Source organism: Eulemur rufifrons, chromosome 5, assembly GCF_041146395.1.
Source record: "Eulemur rufifrons isolate Redbay chromosome 5, OSU_ERuf_1, whole genome shotgun sequence".
Taxonomy (NCBI): Eukaryota; Metazoa; Chordata; class Mammalia; order Primates; family Lemuridae; genus Eulemur; species Eulemur rufifrons.
The window spans coordinates 30,380,612-30,401,511 of NC_090987.1; the positions used below are offsets into that span (position 1 = coordinate 30,380,612).

The window sequence follows — 20,900 nt, forward strand, 5'->3', positions numbered from 1 at the left end:
TGTTAGTAATGTCTATAAAATATTCATGCCTCCAGAGCTTGGCAAAGTCTACAGGAGCGTTTGGATCTATTTAATGTAAATGCAAAATACTGCTTAATTAGCCTACTGTCTATTTTTTATAAACATTAATAAATGTACATTTTTATGGTTTTTTGAATAAAGGACACTTAAATAAATTTCAGTAAATACAGTAGTCCCCCCCTTATCCACAGGGGTTACATTCCAAGACCCCCAGTGAATGCTTACAACCTCAGACAGTACTGAACCCCGTATCACTTAACAGTGGGGATGAGAAGTGCATAGGTAGACAGTTTTGTTGTGCAGACTTCATAGCGTGTACTTACAGACCTAGGCAGAATAGTCCACTTACTACACACCTAGGTTTTGTGGTGTAGCCTATTGCTCTTAGGCTACAAACCTGTATAGCATGTTACTATATGAATACTGTAGGCAGTTGTAACACAATGGTAAGTATTTGTGTATTTAAACATCTAAATACAGAAAGGTACAGTAAAAATGTGGTTTAAAAGATTACAAAATTGTACAGTTGGGTATTTACCATGAATGGAGCTTGCTGGACTGGAGGTTGCTGTGGGTGAGTCAGTGAGTGAGTGGGAGTGAATGTGAAGGCCCAGGGCGTATCTGTACACTACTGTAGACTTTATAAACACTCTACTTAAACTGCACTAACTTTATTTTTGCCTCCCTCCCCCACACTAAATTTATTTTTAAATTTTTCTTCAATAATAAATTAACTCAAGCTTATGTAAATTTTTACTTTATAAACAATTTTTTAAACTTATGACTCTTGTAATAACACTTAGCTTAAAACACAAACACATTGTATGGCTGTGTAAAAATGTATTCTTTACATTCTTATTCTGTAAGTTTTTTTCTTTTTTTCTTTTTTTATTATTTCAGCATATTGTGGGGGTACAAAAGTTTAGGTTATGTATACTGCCTTTGCCCTCCCCACCCCCCTGTAATTTTTTTTCTATTTTTAAACTTTTAAACTTTTTTTTTTTTTTTTTTTTTTTTACTTTTTAATCTATTTTATTTTTGTAAAGAAATTTTTTTTTAAGCTATGGTGCCCAGGCTGGACTTGAACCCTGGGCTTGGGTAATCTTCCCACCTCAGTCTCCCAAGTTGCTGGGACTCCAGGTGTACATCACCACACCTGGCTACTTTTCAAACTTTTTTTGTTAAAAACTAACACACACAACAACCCAGGCTTACACAGGCCCAGGGTTATCAATATCATTGTCTTCCACTTCCACATCTTGTCCCACTGGAAATCTTCAGGGACAAAAACATGTATGGAGCCATCATTCCCTATGATAATAATGCCTTCTGGAATACCTCCCAAAGGACCTACCTAAGGCTGTTTTACAGTTAACTTTTTTTTTTTTAAAATGAGTATACTCTAACAATAGAAAGTATAGTACAGTAAATACATAGACCAGTAACATAGTTGTTTATTATCCTTATCAGATATAATGTTCATAATTGTGTATGCTACACTTTTATACTTCTGGCATCACAGTAGGTTTGTTTACACCAGCATCAGCACAAACACGTGAGTCATGCATTGTGCTACTACCTTATGATGCCTACGCTGTCACTGGGCCATAGGAAGTTTTTGGCTGTATTACCTTATGCGACCAACATTGTATATTCAGTCCACTGTTACTGAAATGTTACGCGGTGCGTGACTGTACTGTTTTTTTCCTATACAGTCACATTGTATAGGGTGGGTAGCATGTAAAGCATGGATATGCTGGACTAAGGGATGATCCAGGTCCTGGGTGAGATCGCACGATATTTTATCATGCTACTCAGAACAGCACAGAATATAAAACGTAGGAATTGTTTATTTCGGGAATTTTCCATGTAATATTTTCAGACTGAGGTTGACCTTGGGTAACTGAAACCATGGAAAACGAGACTATGGACAAAGAGGGACTATTGTAAACTCTTTACTATGGCATAAATTACAGCATTTTTTTCTGCATATAATTCTTTTTACTTGTAGGCTGTGGGCTTTTTTGTTTGTAGAGCATAGGCATTTTTGGCAGTGTAACATTGGCATGTTTTTGGTCATGTTAAATTTGGAACTGTCTCAAACCCTTTTTTAAAAAAATAACATTTGCCATTGTTAATCTTGGAGTTGTTCATCAGACTATTATGTAATTAGTTTTTAAAATATATGTGTCTTTATGTTGTTGAGCCGGTGTTTCAGCCTGTAGCGTTTTTTTAAAAGTTGACTTTTGTCGTTTCGTATTTTAGCTTTGTTTCTTCTGCAGATTTCTTAAGGATATATTTTAAGTTCTAGATAAAAATAAAAATACTTGTTGAAGAGATGAGGCCAGAAACAGAGCCCTGTGGTTAGGAATTTTTCTTAGTTGACTTTGGTCTTAAATTAATAAACACTTGGAGAGGTAGGCTAACTTTGTGGTGAAGAATGGTGACTCTGGAACTGGACTGCCTGGGTTTCAATTCTGCTTCACCACTCACTAGCTCAGTGACACTGGGCAAAGCACTTGACCTCAGTTTCCTTGTCTATAAATAGGGATAATAATTGTCCCCACTTTATATGGTTATTACGGGACTTAAATGAGTTAGGTGCTTAAAACTGTGCCCAACATATAGTAAGCACCTCAGAAGTTTTAGCCCAAAATAAAAAAGACTTGGAGGTTTTCTAGTTAGGATATATCTATCATTTAACCAGTGAAATTATGTAGTTTTATAGGAATACTCTTTTGAGTGTCAGATGTGTGTAATATTTTAATATCTATATACAGTGGTCCTCCCAAATAGGAAGTGTTTGTTTTGCTAGTTATAGTCTTAGCATCTCAGTGATTGCAACTGGATTCCCAAGTTGTTTTAAACAATATAGTCAATCAGTTTCTGAGATTCTGGCTTATCGGAATTAAGCTTACTTGTCTGCTATTTATGGATTCTACCTCTTTTCAAAAGTAGGTAAAGTACTTGCTGTTTACTCTTTTGGTACTTCTTCATGATTTATTGGAAGTAATTGTTTCAGAAATCAGGTTGGTGCGAAGTATTTTCTACTGCTCCCCTCGCCCCTCCCTGCCATTATGGAATATGATTGATGAGGTCAGGAGACTTGGATTCAATTAAAGTGTTGTGTGCACCGTATTTCCTTGCCTGGTTTAGATTTTCATTCTCTCGTAGAGAAAACAAAAGCGGAATAGACATTGTACCCTTGAATTTTGTTTTAAGATGTTAGGCTGAGTTGCAGCTTTTCTCCAGAAGTTACAGAAGACAGTATATTTTAGAATATAATAAAGAAATGTATGAAACCTAGTATATTCTGTCTTTATTATATTATATAACTATATAGTAAAGATGTATGTAAATATAACTTACATATGTAACATGTCTATTACACCAATGTAAAATGTAAAGGGACGTATAGTGCAGAGAGAGCAAGGAAATGGAGACAGGGATGAAATGGGAAGAGAGAAAGGAAATAGAGGACAGACATGAAATGGAGAGGCTGAGAGAGGTGCAGTGTGGACGGCCACATTTCAGGTGCCCAATAGCCACATGTGACTAGTGACTGCATGTTGAGTAGTGCAGATACAGAACATTTCCATTGTCATAGGAAGTTCTATTCAAAATGGTTGATGAAGATTGCCAAAAAGATAAGTATAGATGAAATAAGGAAATAGATATGTAGGAAATGAAGAAATTATATTTATAACATAAGATATATGTAATATATGTTAGATATGTTCTAAAAAGAGAAAGGATGCCCCAGAAAAGGCAGTATTCGTAGAAGATGGAACACTGATAGGATTGAAGAAAGAACTCACACCCTGGTGTGTTGTCAAGGTGGGAACATTCATACAAATGTTCCGTAGCAGAAGTGAGGTATCTGGAAGCAGGAGGTTAGAGCAACACATGGTGACTTAGGACACTGCAGTGGAAACATTCAGGAGAGCCAGCCTCTGTGCATTCCTTTTCTTTGGCCAGGTAGCAGTGGTGAGGAGTTGGAGCTTGGAACAGAGGAAAAGGGCAATGTCTTCAGGCTGATGAGGGCCAGGAGTGATGGAGATCATCTATAGATGTAAAACCAGTTGCTGGGGTAATCCTGGTGGATCTTGTCCATACAGTCCAGTTAAGTAAAGATGATTGCACCATCTACCAAGCATTTCTGGAAAGAGAGCAAGCTCAGAGGGAAAAATTTACTCCTAGGAAAGAGTTACTAGAAAAAGATTATAGTAATGAAAAGTAACTACTGAAAATGCCTGAACACCTGGACATTCTTCACCCCCTCTTACCCTCAGGATCTATCAGAAGACAGGGTTTCCTCACAGCTGTTTATCTGGTCAGCAAAGAAGTGTTTGGAAATTATAGGCAAGTAAGCAAGAATCAGTATAAGCAACAGTGTCAAAGCCATGATGGCTGTGAAGTGAGAGCAGATGAGAGTGCAACAGTGGAGCAAGTGAGATGCGTTGTGATATTTTAGGAAACTGGAATTGTGCCGATGGAGTTTAAACTTAATGTAGTGCTCCACTGTTGCACATAATGCATTAATTACTAAAAAAATATATAAAAATAAATCATCCAAAATGTATTCCCATAATATTCTGAAATTAAAAAATCATACAAAATTTTAGTATGTCAAAATTTGTATACTTTGAGGGCAGTTATTTTTTCCCCATAGATTTTTCAATTACAAATTTTATTACTATGGTTATTGATGCTTTTTAAGCCCCTGAGTAGTATTCAAGATATAAAATTAATAGGATCATAGATAAGTTATTAAATATAGACAGTGCATTTTAAAAATAATGGATTCTCTCTCAGCTAAATATGAGTAACATTTAGTAGTCAGGAGGAACTGATCATTGAGTTGGGAAGGGTTTGTTTTTAGTAGATTGACCTGGGGATAGTGATGCTGATTTTGATGGCAATCTCATTTTCATTAACTTTTCTTCAATCTGTCAAGCAAAAGCTGTGTAAGATTGTCATCTTCTTTTGCTTTTCCATGAGATGTAAAGAAGCATTGCCATTTTCAAATTCGTGAAATTCCTTTTGCATTTGGATCTCTGGAATTTTTTTTGATGCTGAGTCCCAATTCAGAGTCAGAAAATGCTCTTTTTATTTTCCTTTAGTATGGAACATACAGTCAGCCACCTAAATATTTGCTACTCAGCGTGCCTGATATCTCTCCTTGTTTCTTGTCACAGGTATCATCACCCACATAACTCCACAGACCCTCGTGTATAAAACTGAAATACTAACTGTAGCATGGGATGGTTTTGACCTGTTGCTAGCTAATATGTGAAAGCCTGAATTTAGCTTCAAAAAAGCTGTTTAGGATTATTGGTGTATAGTGTATTAAAGTGAACATTCTCTGAAAGCTGGAGATGCCTTGTAGGTAATTCAGAACTACTGAGAATTTCGCAACACCGTTGTAAATGATCAGAGTGTTAAAGTGTTTCCCTTTGAAGGTAGAACAGAGGATAAGTCAAGGGAACAAAAACTGAAAGTGAAGAAGAGAGAAAAAAGATGAAGAAAGGACAGAAGAAAAACTGGGAAGAAGAAAGAAGATAGAAAGGAACAAACAGTACAGCTTTATTCATGCCGGGCAAATTTCTTGTTGTGTCCCCATCCAGCAGCTGGAATCATATATGCCAGATGATCCTTTTCCCTCAACTTCCTGTCTTAGAATTTTATCATTTGTGGGATGGAGCGGAGCCTCCAGGTGGCTAGTGCTAGTGAGCTAGACAGAGTTCTAGGATGTCAGCTGGGGCTCAGCCTGCTAGATTTTATTCTGTCTGCACCCTGACATTGTTGCCTCCTTCTGGCTCAAGACTGAACACCATTTTCCTCTTTCCTCCATTTGAACATCTATACTTATAATTGGGGGTGGGGGAGGACTTTTCTTCGATGCTGCCCTCGAAGGCTCCAATAACTTATGGTTTTGAGATTCTCAGAATTCTTTTTTTTTTTTTTTTTTTTTTTTTGAGACAGAGTCTCACTCTGTTGCCCGGGCTAGAGTGCCGTGGCGTCAGCCTAGCTCACAGCAACCTCAAACTCCTGGGCTCAAGCGATCCTACTGCCTCAGCCTCCCAAGTAGCTGGGACTACAGGCATGGCACATGCCCGGCTAATTTTTTTTTTTCTATATATATATTTTTAGTTGGCCAGATAATTTCTTTCTATTTTTAGTAGAAAACAGGGGTCTTGCTCTTGCTCAGGCTGGACCCGAACTCCTGAGCTCAAACAATCTACCCTCCTCGGCCTCCCAGAGTGCTAGGATTACAGGCGTGAGCCACCGCGCCACCGCGCCCGGCCGAGATTCTCAGAATTCTTAGACCTCTTGAATGAAACCTCCCAACATTGCATAAAGGAAACATTTCTATACACTATGTGGCTGAAAAATTACCACTGTCTTTATACCTAACCTGAAACCCTGCTATTACGCTTAAACTTCATTGTTTGTGAGAAAATACTTTAAAATTTAATCATAAGGTAAATAGTTATTTAGCATTAACTTTGTGCCAAGGTACTGTTCTAAGTACTTTTCCTATTTTTTTATTGACACCCTCAACTATATGAGGTAGGTACTATTGTGCCTATTAATATTTTATAAATGAGAACACTGAGACACAGAGTTGTTAACATATTTCATGGGAAATTTGAGGAATACATTTAAATTCCATTTAAACAGCTCCTGGTAAGATTTAAATGTATTTCCTTTAGTTTTTGAAAAAATCATAGATTAAAAATGTCATTGTAAACATAGTTGTGAAAAAAGCAGTTGTAGCCATGCTGTATGTACAAATTTCCATCCTACTTGGATGTCTGTCTCGATTAGTGAGTATGGTGTATGGAGTGCAGTGATGAACGGGAATCGGACGTTATGGCTTCTGGACTTATGTGAACCGGAACAAATCGTGTACTACTACCAAGGCCATTCTTTCCTCATCTTCAAACTGCATTTCAAACCTAATGAATTATAAGATCTATTCTAGTTGTAAAATTCAATGCCTTTGACTTTTTCCCTATTCCTTATCTAATAGTTGGGTACTTTTCAGTACTTTAGGAAGGTTTTTTTTTTTTTTTTTCCCCTTTTTATAATAATTTGTTTTCTTTTTCCCTTTAAAAATTTCTTAATACATTTAGGGGGGGTACAAGTTGAATTCTGTTTAAGGTATATATTGTATAGTGGTGAAGTCTGGGCTTTTACTGTACCCATCACCCGAATAGTGTACATTGTACCCCATCGGTAACTTTTTGTCCCTCCCCGACTCCTGCCTTCCCTTACTTTGAGCCAGCAATGTCTGTTACTCCTCTGTGTGTCCTTTCGAAGCCATAGTTTAGCTCCCACTTGTAAATAAGAACATGTAACATTTATTTTTCTGTTCCTGAGTTACTTAGGATAGTGGCCTCCAGTTCCTTCCAAGTTGCTGTAAAAGACAGTATTTTCATTCTTATGGCTGTGTCATACTCTGTGGTACATATACATACACACAACATTTTAGTACTTTAGTTTAATTCAACTTACAAAAGCAATATATACAGAGTCTAAAATTTTCTTGTGTCTATTTCATAAGCATTTCCCATTATAAAAACAGTACATGCTTATAGAAAATTTGGAAAATACTGAAATGTAGAAAAAAAGAAATACAAGTTTACGCCAACCACTGAAAACAACCATTATTAGTATTTTGATGTATTTTGTTTCACTGTTTTGTTTTTTGTTTTAGATAGTTGCATGTGTGCATTTTTATCATTTGAAAAATGTTTGTAAATGTGTTTTTTTTAAACTTAACATTATAGGAAGCCAGCATTTATTGTATCATTGTTTCATTTCAAACAGGAATGGAACTTTTTTTTAAAAGATCTATTTATCCACCTGGGGGTAAATAAGTTACACTTGTTGGACCTACTGAAAAAGCTAGTTCTACGTAGCAAATGAGGGGATTTACTATAAAGAATATGGGAAGGTATTTGAATACTAAAAGTCCTCACTGCCTCTCTAAGTCCAGTTCCTTCAGTGCCCCATTGTAATTTATTGGTGGTGTGGTATCATTGGAAAGTATACCATCTAAATATTTAACCCATTCTTGTTTTTGAGGTAAGATTTGTGTTAGAGCTAGAATTTAATTATTGTTAATTTTGATAAAATTGCACCGAAGAGGTTCCGTGAAAATGTGAACCTATTAAGCAGTTAATCAAAATTTTAAGGAGAGCCTTTTGTCATTCAGAGTGATGTAATCTCGGAATCGTCAGGTTTAGCTTCCTAAAGCCCGAATTCTTTTTAAAGCATCCCTCAAATCTGATCATGGTTAGGTCAGGTTATGGAGAATGCAGCTGTTTCAGCGCGTCTGTTATTCCATGCTTGAAACCTTTCTAAAATCCAGGCATCTTATTCTATTTTTTTTATTAATTTTTTTAATTTTATTTCTTTTTTCAGGCATCTTATTCTAATATAAGGAAATATTCTTGGGAGTTTTGTAGAATTAATAAACTTAATACATTTTAAAATTGAGATAGAATTCACATATAATGAGATTCACAAATATTAAGTAGGCAGCTAATTATTACTAATAAATTTTGCTGCAGGATATATGTTTTAATTCTAATTCTTAAGGATATTTTAGTCATATGACTGTTGGGAATATGGCAAATATGCTTAGTTTTCTTTGATTTGAAAAAAGGGTATGTGTCTCTGATGTGTCCATGAAACATTGGAAAGGCAGATTATAGAATAAAAAAACGTGGCGGTTTTAACCTTCTTTGAGTTGGCAATAGCTTTGAAAAAGGCACATATACACACAAATTTGTTTACAACTTCATTTGATTTAGGGCTGCCTCTGAAACTTTTCCATGATTAATTCACCATGGGTTAACATGATTAAGATACATTCTCTTTTGGGAAATGTTCTTAACAAGTCAGACCATTGGTCCATAACCAGAGCAAATCGAATGGGAATCACTGTGAAACACTGCACTGCTTTCATCATACCCTTTCTCTGCCTAAAAAATTTTCGTATAAATTCCTACATTTAGATTTCCCCAAGCTAACTGCATCAGTACAGTCAGGACCTGGCTTGGCATCACTTCATGGGAGGAAGCACTGATAGTATGTAGTCACCGTGGTGATGTAGCTAGTATGGTCTTAAGCTACGCTAATAAACTGGTGTTCAAAGCATAAGAAATAAGTTCTGTTTCATCAGATGCTGGTTAAACCACAGCTGGATTTCTGCATTCAACTCTGGATTCCACATAAGCAGAAGAATTAACTTGCCTCAGTATATCCAGAGGGAGAAGGCCAGGATGGCAGAGGAAAAGGAAACAAAACTTGGAGAACAGTTGAGGGAACTGGGGAGATTGGAGTTGGGGATGGGTGTAATTTAGTGACTGTCTGTCTTCAGATGCTTTGAAAGCTAAGATTGAAGAGAATTTGGGTTTACTTCCTAGGGCAGGACTAGGACCAGTGGATGTGTTAGAAGTGACAAGACCATTCTTTCAGTTAAAACTGCCTAATAGGAAAGGCCTATTTAGTAAAGTAGTGAATTTCAGTCTCTGGCATCTACATCTAAAGGAAACCTTAAATACAGCCTAACTCTTCACCACATTGGGATAAAACCTCACACCACAGACCAGACCTGTTTACCTCACTGTCACCTGGCATCATGTTCCAGTTTCAATAAAAAATTAGAAGGCATGCTAAAAGGCAAGAAACAGTTTAAGGAGACAAAACAAGCATCAGAACCAGACTCATGTATGACAAAAGTTCTGGAATGATCAGGAATTTAAAATTATTGATTCATATGTTACGGGCTCTAATGGAAAAAAAAAAAAAGACACCATGCAAGAACAGATGGATAATGTAACTAGAGAGGTAGAAATGCTCAGAAAAAATCACAGCAAACACTGGAAGTAAAACACAAATGAAGGGTGCCAGTGATGGCACCTTAATAGACTGGACACGCCGAAGGAAGAATGGGTGGGATCGAAGGTAGGTCAATAGAAATTTCCCAAACTGAAATGCAAAGTGAAAAAAGAATGGGAAAGAAATCCCCACACACAATCTAAGAATTGTGGGACAGTTTGGAAAGGTGTAGCCTATGTGGGCTTGGAATACCAGGAAGAGAATGAAGTGGAAGAAATGTTTGAAGTAGTCACGTCAAGAATTTCCAAAATTAGTGACAAGATATCCCAAACCACTGATCCAGGAAACTCAGGGAACACCAAGCAGGATACCCAGAAGCCTTCAGTTTATACTTAGGCATATCATATTCAAAGAGCAGAAAAAACAAAAGACAAAAAAACCTTGCAAGAATCCAGAATGGAGCAGAACACATTATATGTAGAGGAACAAAGATAAGAATTACAGTTGACTCCTCAGCAGAACCATGCAAGTAAGAAGAGAGTGAGGTGAAAAGTGTTGGAAGAAAAAAACCCACCAACTTAGAATTCTGTATCCAATGAAATTACTCTTCAAAAGTGAGTTTGCTATTGCTGGAGATAGTCAGAAAGAGGTTGAGTCACAAGGACGAGAAAAATGTTGGGTCCAATGATTGCCTAACTGCATTCTATATATAAACTTAGCTCTGGAAGATGGTAGTAAGTGTTAGCAAAAATGTATTTCAGTGATTTTAAGGAATGTTGCAAACTAGATTCTACTCTTGGAGCTTTACTCTGCTCAGATACTGAGGATCTGAGCAGGGCTGTAGCAAACAACCCTATTTTTACAAACACAAGTCCAGAACCTCTGATTTTTGGCCTGCTTGTTAAAACCTTGTGGAACAATGCTTCACAAGACACTCAATTTGAGAAATACCAGATTAGATTACACTTAGACCCTGAGATAATGTGATTCTTTAGTAACTGGATAATGCATACTAAGAGAGTGAGGTGAAAAGGCCACACAAAAAATAAAAGGTAACATGATTAAGTCAACTTCTTCATTTAAATAACAGTATGTATAGAAAGACTGACTGTTATAGGTCATTTCCTTAAATTCCTCCTCCTTGCTTGAAGTTGCTTAACTAACAGAGGAATAACTAAAGTTACACGCTACCTATCATTTCCTGGCTTACCCACCCCTCTACCCCCAAGGTCAAAACTGATAATTATATCAGTAGGTTCAGCTTCCTTGGAGTGTTGGCACCATTTCTGGATGAACTAGCCCCCTTGCCGCCCCCTTTTCCATTTTATCTTTGTGTTGTTGCTGCTATTATTCTTGTTTAAGAAAATCCATTTCAAAGCCCATTTGTCATTATTCATGAGAAAATAACTCCCATTAGGAATTTCAGAGATGTTTTAATGACAGAATTAGACTACCTGATGCAAGTCACAATGTGTTTCCTTACTGGATTTTGAGTTTTAGGGACATGACTGGTGGTTCTGTCACTATGGTGATTGTATAGTTGACAAAAGGTAGCTTTAAGTTGGATAACATACTTCTTCAGAATACGCATCCCCAAAGTAATTTCAGGATGTGACAGGGAGGTTAGGGTAATGGTTAAGCATGAGGACTTTGACAACAGATTTAAGTTTTTGAGTCTCCTTTTGCCCCTCTCTGTTGACTTTGGGTGAAGTTTCTTAATCAGTGGTTAACTGTGATTTAGTTTCATCATTTGTCATACATGGCTATTAATAATCTCTACCTGTGAAGATTAAAGGGAATGCTTAGAACAATGTTGGCATGTAGTAAGCACATGAAAAATGCAGTAGCTATTTGGTTAGGGCCACAGTGTGCTGGATGAAATCTTGGAATATATAAAGCTTATCTATAATTATCTACCCTTAACATAAGTAAGCATTGTTGGTTTTTCAAAACTCAGTTAATAGCCAGTAGCCAGGTTTCCTGCTGAAACCTGATAAAACATCCTTTTTCCACGTTTGTCAACAATCTAGAAGACTAATCAAACTTTACAGTAGTACAGTTATTAAGAGAATGATAGTAAGCCCTGAAATGAACTAAAGTAAGACGATTTGTCAGACGACATTCATTTACAGTAAAGCAATTCCCACTAAAAGGTAAAACTCTTATACACACAGTCAAGGAAGAAAAGACAGGTCCACCTGAGAGGTATAGGATAACATGAAAAAAAATGAGAAAGGATTTGATTATGTTGGCTTTTATGTTTAAAAAAATATTTCTATTCCAAAATTAGATACCAAGCTAAGTTCAAGCATTTGTTTTTTAGAAGGTGAGTAACAGACTACTGAGATCTTTATCTGCTTTGCACTCTGTCCCCTGGAGAAGTTAACAGCTTGACTAATCTTCACAGTCTCATACACTGCCTGACATCATGGAATTTCTTGGCCTCATTTTAAAAAAAGTGTTTTTATTGTGATCTATACTCCAATTAATTTTTCCTATCCTAGCAAAGAGCCCCAATTTCAGCACAAGCAAAAATGAAGTAAAAGTAAATTATGGTGGATTCCACAAATGAGAATCAAACTTCTTAATAGTTATATTGAAGGCAGCGGCTTAGGGAAGACTTGTATGTTAACTTCTTAAGAAAGGCAAAGGACATGATACTGCAGACAAGTAAGACCACCTAAGAAAACAACTTTGCACCTTTTTCCTCTACAAATTCTGCTGTTCTTTTTCTCAAGAGATGGGTAGGAAGCCATGAAGCTGTAACACTGTTGATAGGACGTTTGGAATTGGCCACAGCCTTTAATCGGCCATGAAAGATCCCCATGTGGACACAGCTGAAATTCTTCCAGTGTTTTTTTAAGGTTCACAATGAATGATGTATGGAAGAGGAGAGCAGAATTTATTGGCAGCATCTGCCAGAAAAAGGAAGCCATGTGAATATTTTAAGTTCAGAAATAGTTTAAATATTTTTTAAAGCAACTGGAATTTTAGAACTATCTAGGTCAGCCCTAAAATGAATAAGAACTCCAAATTTGGTGAAATTTATTCTCTTCACTGTTTTTTCTGCAAAATGATCCTGATACTATCCTAGAATGATAACCACAGTTGTGTAGCTCTTTCATAATATGAAAACTTTCACATTAATTATTTAAGTTTCACAGTGCTGTAAACTAGATGCCCCTGTTTTATAAAGGAAACATCTGAGACTTGGATAATCTTAGGGAGTCCTTGCCCAAGGTCACATAGGTAGTAGATTGAGGAAGCTATACTTCCATCCAGGTCTGACTTCATAGAGGATTGACTGGGGGGACCTGTTGATACTTAGTGCTCTGGGGGACACTACAAGAAATGTAGATTCGTAGAAAATGTTTTTCCCTAATTACGGATATGAAATTAGAAAACATTCCAGTAGTATTTTACGTTCAGAAGTAACTTGAATAGTAGCTCGTCATAGGAAGTTATCTTGAGGCTAGAGCAGGAAAAATTTCTGTGACAGTGTTTGGTCTTAATGTAGGTCTTGAAAAATAAGATTTGGATATTTGATATGTACTCAATATTAGCTGTAAAGATGTCTGTAATGGTGGTTCAGATTTCAAGCTAGCTCTAACCCACTTGCAGTGTTCACAAGGCACATCACACCTCATAATTCACTAATGTTGAAGTATGGCAGTGTAAAGAAGGCTCCTGCCCTTGGGAAGACAGGACAAACACACATATACATATGTTAGACAAAGTGCAGAGAGGTACTTTCAGCTGGGAGCCCAGAGTGAGGATGGCAGGGTCAGGGGAAGGGTTTCTAGGCAAAGTGAAAATTTATCTGGACTATAACATGTGGGTAAAATTTTGACTAATGGAGAGGCTTGGATATGATCAGTGGAACTGAGCCTTGCTTTGAAGCTGGAACTGAAAAGAACTGACTTGACGGTTTTAAGAGACTGATGTGAATGATATTGTTCTCAAAGGATTAGATTATAGTTATGGTACCTGAAGCATCTGATGGGAAAACCAGTATTTTTGTAAGAAAAAAGTTGGAAACTTTGCAAATATATGCTTACTCCAAATATATGCTTACTACTCTATCCTTGTTCACTTTTACTGCTTTTCCATAATCCTTAACCCTGGGAACATTTCTGCATTCTGCTGTTAGGCCACTTCTCTTCCTTCGTGTGTATTTGTGATTCTCAAACAGAAGAGGGAGGAGGGGAGATGCCATCCTTTTGGTGGACACATTAGAATCCAAGTGATGTGGTGTGGTATGATGGATAGTTTAGAAAGTCGGTTTCAGTATACATATATTTCTACTGAAACATACCACAAAAGGTAAAGTTTGAAAATCTTCTTGGCTCATGGCAGATGTGCAGATGAAAGAGTGGAGAAGGGAGGTTTAAAATGATTGAGTAACACTACTGTATATGTCTTTATATAAACCTAATTGGTTCACACGTTTCTCATGGTTTTAGTTAGACTTTATTTGCTGATGGTAAAGCCTAAATCTTTATTTCTAGCTCAGAATGCTGGAATCTTATCAAAATGCCACCTAGAAATCCCATGGATAACTCAACTTAACATACTTAAAACTGAACTCTTGATCCTTCTCCAAAGGAGTTTCTACCCCTCTCTTTGCTATCTCAGATAACAGCACCTCCATCCTCCTGCTCATCAAGGTGAAAAACTCATCATTGCTTACATCACAACCATAACCAATTTCTGCTGATTTTTCTTAGTAAACATTGTTTTAATCTTTTCAGGTATTATATGTACATACAGTGTGGTTTGTAGAGTACATTGCCCTATCCCTACTACTATTGGCTTGGTTCAGGCCCTAGTCCTTTCTTCCTGGATAGTTGCAGTAAACTAGCTGAGTTTCTTTCTTTGATGCTTCCTCTTCTGTACTGTATCCAGGATGGTTCTCTCAGAACTTCTGTGTGAGCATATTTGGAAAGAAAACGCATCTCTACTTTGCACCCATGCACTGTGGTAATCGTGAATTGCCATAGACATGCCTATTTTACTGCTTGCTTCTCTGAGTAAAGAGACTGTGTTAGGACTCTGGAACTGAGGGTGGGTATAATGGCAAGCTCTCTGAGAGATACCCCATTCCAGGAGCTGAGCTCTTGATAAAGAGGACGGGCACAGCAGCCTGAGGTTGTCTTGACTTGCCTCTTCTGCTGTGGAACTACCACCTCATGAGTTGGGGGTGAGAATTATCAGGGCCTCAGGATCCTCAGTGCTCCACACCCAAGGAAGAACCTCTCTTAGGGGCTGGGCAGAAGGGATCTCCCAAGGCTCTTAATTGCTCTAGACTAGGACTTAGCTTCAGCACCAAATAGCTGGGGGCAGGATGAGAAATACTGCTGTTCTGCACTTTCTGGGAACAAAGCCCTCCAAATGGGAATTGTGGGAAGAATAATCCTGTGTTCTTGGCTGCATCTGTCTGGAGTGGAAACTGCCTTGTTGAGTTGGGAGGGTAGAGGGAGGGAGAAGTCTTGGTTCAAATACCACAAACTCTTGCCATTCTTACTGAGTTTTCATAGATTTTTCTTACTAAATTGCAGTTTAGGTTTATGAAAATAAATACAAGATTTTTCCTGTCCAAACTCAAGAATACCTGAAAATCTTATATGCTGAGGTTAAGTATATTAATATGTTAGCCTTCTTTCTACAGGTATGAAGCAACAGCTAAAGATTGTGTTTTTTTCATAATAGAATTTACCTAGTTATATACTTTTAAAGCCCCTCTTTTGATCCTAAAACTCACATGGGAATAATCGTTATTTATTTGGTGTTAACTGAGTATAGTATCAGATTTTATGTAGAGTATTATTAGCTAGATAGCTCTTTCAACCCCCAAATGCTAATGAAAGTGGTTTGATGTTACAGGAATACAAGCGCAAGTTAGCCAGAGTTTCCCTGGTGCGCAAAGAACTCAGGTCCCGGATCCAGAGCCTGCCAGACTTATCTCGATTGCCCAATGTCACTGGCAGCCACATGCACCTGCCCTTTGCGGGGGACATCTACAGTGAAGATTGATGACCAGTCTCTTTCCAAGTCCCAGGACTTTGCAAGAAATGGAGACAGGTTAGGTGGATAGTCCTGTAGCATTATTTTTGTATATTATTGGGAGAGTAAAACTTAACAAAAGAAACAAGTAATTTATAAAATTGTTTAAAATGTTGGTTTGTTTACTATTTTATTGATAAGTTAACATGACTTAGCTTAAACAAAGTGATGATCTCTGTGTAAGAATAAGCTCACAAATAGTGATTATTTTCAAAAGATCTTTTTGTAAATTTTTTTGATCCAGGGCCTTGTGAGAAATTCCATGTTTCTATTTCTTCATGTATTTTCAGTTGTTTTTCTTTATTTTCTTCGGTAACTAATCATTGTATACTGTGTAATTCCTATAGGGGAATAACTAATCAGGAGTTGGTTGAGACTTTATTATGGTATAGTTAGGACTTGATTGTAAAAGGGACTAAATGTTCCAACATAATTTTCACCCTTCTCCCCAAACAAAATATCGATTCTGTGCCTCTCCATGCCTTTGATTCCTTATTCCCTAAAGGTCAGTAATTTAATTTAACACTAAACATGGATGTCAGTTTGAGAGTCAGATCAAAGCCTAGAGAACTTTTCTCCAAGAGCACTGTAGGGGTTCCATTCCAACTGCCAGTATAGAATAAAAAGAATGTTAAATTCATTAAACTGTTTAGAATTTTTTGAGTAGGTTAATATGGAAATGCTTGGGAAATGTTATAAATTTTCTACCAAGAGGACAACTTTGGTTCTGGAACTGATTTCTATTTGTCAAGTCAGTCTCCTTTTAACATAGTTGATCCCCTTAACAAAAAGTCATCTATGGGTTGAAAAGACACATGAAATAATGATACTTTTATTATTTCCTTAGCTATATAACTTTAAAAACAATAGTAATTTTAGCTCTGGTAGCTCAAGAACACAATATTCATTAATGTTCAGTAAAGTAGCTTGGAACATTTTAAATGTTTCCTTAAGGTTTTTGAATGACAGCATATTTGGCAATTAAGCAGTGCTACACTACAGGGTAGATCTGGTAAATTTTATATTTGTATATTTACGGTTACCAAAACAAATGTACTTTTACCTTTTATTTCTAACCCTGTGTGTTAGGGCAGTTGCATGCTCTCTTGCTTTCTTTTTAACCCACATTGTTAAGTTGTGGATTTGTATTCACTAATGACTTAAGATAAACATTTTTTTCATTCATTGCTTTACATATTAGACATTTTTCTTGTTGTAAGCAGATTCAAATTAGATAGTCAATAAAACATCTTTTAAGTCCCACAAGCCAATTATGTCTCACTATTCTGAATGGCTTCACTCTGTTTCTTTCTCAATATTAGAGATTATGGTTAAAATGAATTAGATGTGAAGAAGGCAGACATTTATTTTTAATAGCCAATAGTTCTGGAAACAGTGCTTTTACTAGTTTAACCTCTCTCCGAAACAGAGACACATACAAAGTAGTCCCCATCCATATATGGCTTATATTCCAAACTTTTTAAATCAACTTTTGGGACTTGGGGTGCATTTTCTCACAGAAACAATAGTTCGGTTCTCTAACACTACCACTAAAAGCTCACCTGGGAACCTAATCCACTTAACCATGAATGTACTTAACTTGTAATATGGTTGACAGATTACTAATAATAGATCCTAACCAGCATCCTCACCACTCTAATAAGGAAATGGTGTGCAGCAGTCAGACTCACACATGGGGTGTCTGCCCGTGTTGTGTACCTCTGTCCCTAGGTGTAGGAAATGGAAGAAAAAGATTCAGCAAAGGAGGGAGAGGTAACAAATGCACAATTACAATTATAAAACCTGGTTATATGTGTTAGAAAAATATACCAAGTAAGTTAGTTTTTATTGTTGTTGATGTGAAAGCAGAAACTTGTGTGTTAACTTATTTTCAATATCTTGACCTTATTTATGATCTGCTAAAGTGGTGATTTATCCATTCAAAATATATATTTTTTCCCATTTAAAACTAATTTATAAACTATGTACTCCTGGGAAGATTTGAAATCTTTTAGAAGTTTGTTGAAATATTTTCACCATTTATGACAGACTTCTGACTCAGATACTGACTTTAATGCCAGTATCTTCTCTAAATATTTATGATAAAAATGCATTATTTTTTTAAAGAGCTTGATGAGATTTGTGATAAGTGATAGTACTCAAGAACCTGAATCCCACCCCTTGACCGATCCTCCACAAACCTCAGTTGTTGGTTAACTCATTAACTGAACACAGACAGTATGGTCTGGTTTAGAAGTTATGTCTTCAGCCTTATGATAGTTAACGTGGTAAGCCTTAGCAGTAAAGTCTTCCTTTCTAGAAGAAAGACTACTTTTTCTCAAGAATGGGGTTAGATGGGGGTACTATAATACCGAATTCTAAATCATGAGCATTTTCTCCATTGTGTACCTGAGGCAAATCATGCATCCTTGAGTGCGGTTTGGCCTGGCCCCTCAAGAGCAAAGCATGTCAGCACACTTGCAGTAGGGGTACCGTGGTTTGAATGGATACCATCACTCTTTTCTCCACAAACAGCACAGAGAGCTGTCTGGAGTGGCAGTTTGAACAGATTCCCTGGTGCTCCCTCTGCTCCTTCCATCACTACAGTAAGTAAAAGGACCATGTTGGGGGGGAACCCGGAGGCTGAGAAAATCAGCTGTGCTTAATAGCCAACCTCCTCCTCGAGGAAAACCATTCCAGATGCAGCTATTCTGGTACCTCTTCTCACATGCACTCTGAATTAGGGCTTGTCTATAAGAAATCCTTCAGAATCAGAAAAGGCTGGAATGACCTGGTCATCTTGATTTGCAGAATTAAAAGAACAAAAACTAAGTTGTTAGTTGTCACTGCTGATGAGCAACTCATCTTTTAAAATATATTTATTGTACTGGTTCTGAGAAATCTTTAGAGAGCAAAAACTCACAAGTACAAATTAACTAATTGGGAAAGTTAGAATGTGCTTTCTGAATTTTCCACTCTAAAAATTTACATTATGTGAAATAACATAAGGCTACTAAACTACTTTGTATTCTATTAAGAAATAGCTCCTAAAGATGTAGTCTTGTTTCATAGTTGTTGCACTATATCAAAGCTTAAAGTGTAAACCCAGTTCTTCTCTGTATAGAAAGGGAACATTGTGTTACTTAATGAATTTATTTATACAAGAGCATTTGTTGCCAAATGTAATTCCAGCCATCCACACACAAGTCTGTTCTGAGGTGGCAATAGCACATGGGAAGATGAACTTTCCCTATTTGTTTACCTTTTTTTCTTTGGCTGTATCTGATGATAGTATAAGAGTTCTTAATAAAGTTTTATGTTCTTTTTGAATGTGTAGGTTATTTTTGTGAATCTCATTCATTGGATATAGGGTGGAGAGGGGAAAGATTAATGGACTGGGAGGGGAAAAAAAGTCCCGGAAGTATTCAGTGACATATGGAAGAGAAACTGAAGGAGATTAGCCAGTAGTTCCCAAACTTGATCGAGCATCAGAATTACCCAGAGGGCTTACTAAACTATAGATGGCTAGGCCCTACTCCCAGAGCTTCTGGTTTAGTAGGTCTGGGGTAAGGCCTGATGGTTTACATTTGCAGTAACTTAATGCTGATACCAGTGTGTTTAAGGACTACAATCGGACAGCCACTGCTGTAGGCCAACTTTGAAGTACACGACTTGCTTCATGATTTAAAATATTTAAGCAATTCCAGGTAAGAATATAATAAACTATGGGTTTTACAGTTCATTACACAGAAAGTCCCTTATGTACAAAGAACAAGACCACATATTCTTTTGCGATCTACTGCTTAGTGTATTGCTTATTAACTGCTTTTGAGTGAACAGATTCAATTGGTACCTTAAAGTTCGTAGAGCCCAGGGGCTGAATTTAAAACCAAATTGGGGAAGGCTAGAAATCTGTGGGAATCCCTAGGGCAGTGTATGCCAAACTTCTTTGATAGACTCAGACTCAGTTCGGGCATTTGCAAAAAGGACACATACTTACTGAGTGGGAGTTTTCTGTGGTTCTATCTTTTTTTTGGAGACAGGGTCTTGCTGTGTTGCTCAGGCTGGTCTCAAACTGCTGTCCTCAAATGATTCTCCAGCCTCAGCCTCCTGAGTAGCTGAGATTACAGGCATGAGCCACTGTACCTGGCTGATTTTTATTTATTTTGGTTAGATAGTCTCGCTCTGTCACCCTGGCTAGAATGCAGTGGTGTCATCGTAGCTGACTGCAACCTCAAACTCCTGGGCTCAAGCAATCCTATTGCCTTAGCTTCCCGAGTAGCTGGGACTATAGGTGAGCGATGCCTGGCTAATTTTTCTGTCTTTAGTAGAGACGGGTCTCATTCTTGCTTACGCTGGTCTTGAACTCCTGAGCTCAAGCAGTGCTCTCGCCTAGCCCTCCCAGAGGATTATAGGTGTGAGCCACCACACCCAGCCAGAAACTTATGTTCTACTGAGAAATTAGCCAGAAAGGTAAAGTAGCTACCATGATCAAAGTGTTATGCTAGATGCTGGGGACACAAAGGGAAGGCAGGGCCCAGTTCACCATCCTTTTGGTACTGGCACTAGTTAGCAAAATTTTACTTCATGCAACTATGAGACAACTGGTTAACCTTGAGTCTTTCAGTGTGCCGAGCCATAATGAATGAAAGTTTAGCAGCAGAGAGGCTTGGAAACTGACTATAGTTCAAAGTAGCTGAATTATTTCATGAAAGAGTATTTTATTTTATTTTATTTTGCTTAATACCACTTGTGAGATTCACCCAGGTTGACATATGGAGCTCTTGCTCACTGATTTTTATTTTATTGTATTTTTCTTTTTTTTTGGAGACAGAGTCTTACTCTGTTGTCGGGGCTAGAGTGCCATGGTGTAAGCCTAGCTGACAGCAACCTCAAACTCTTGGGCTCAAGCAATCCTCCTGCCTCAGCCTCCCGAGTAGCTGGGACTACAGGCATGTGCC

At 37.3% G+C, this 20,900-nt stretch overlaps 1 protein-coding gene across 1 annotated transcript in view; it reads left to right on the forward strand.

The window, feature by feature from the left end:
- The window catches only part of RPRD1A (regulation of nuclear pre-mRNA domain containing 1A), a 54,239-nt gene extending 38,256 nt beyond the window's left edge, over positions 1-15,983 (forward strand). Inside the window, exon 7 of the mRNA XM_069468105.1 lies at positions 15,760-15,983. Coding sequence (XP_069324206.1) covers positions 15,760-15,909 — 150 coding nt within the window. The 3' untranslated portion in view covers positions 15,910-15,983. The remainder of the gene's footprint in view (positions 1-15,759) is intronic.
- Positions 15,984-20,900: the final 4,917 nt, after the last annotated feature.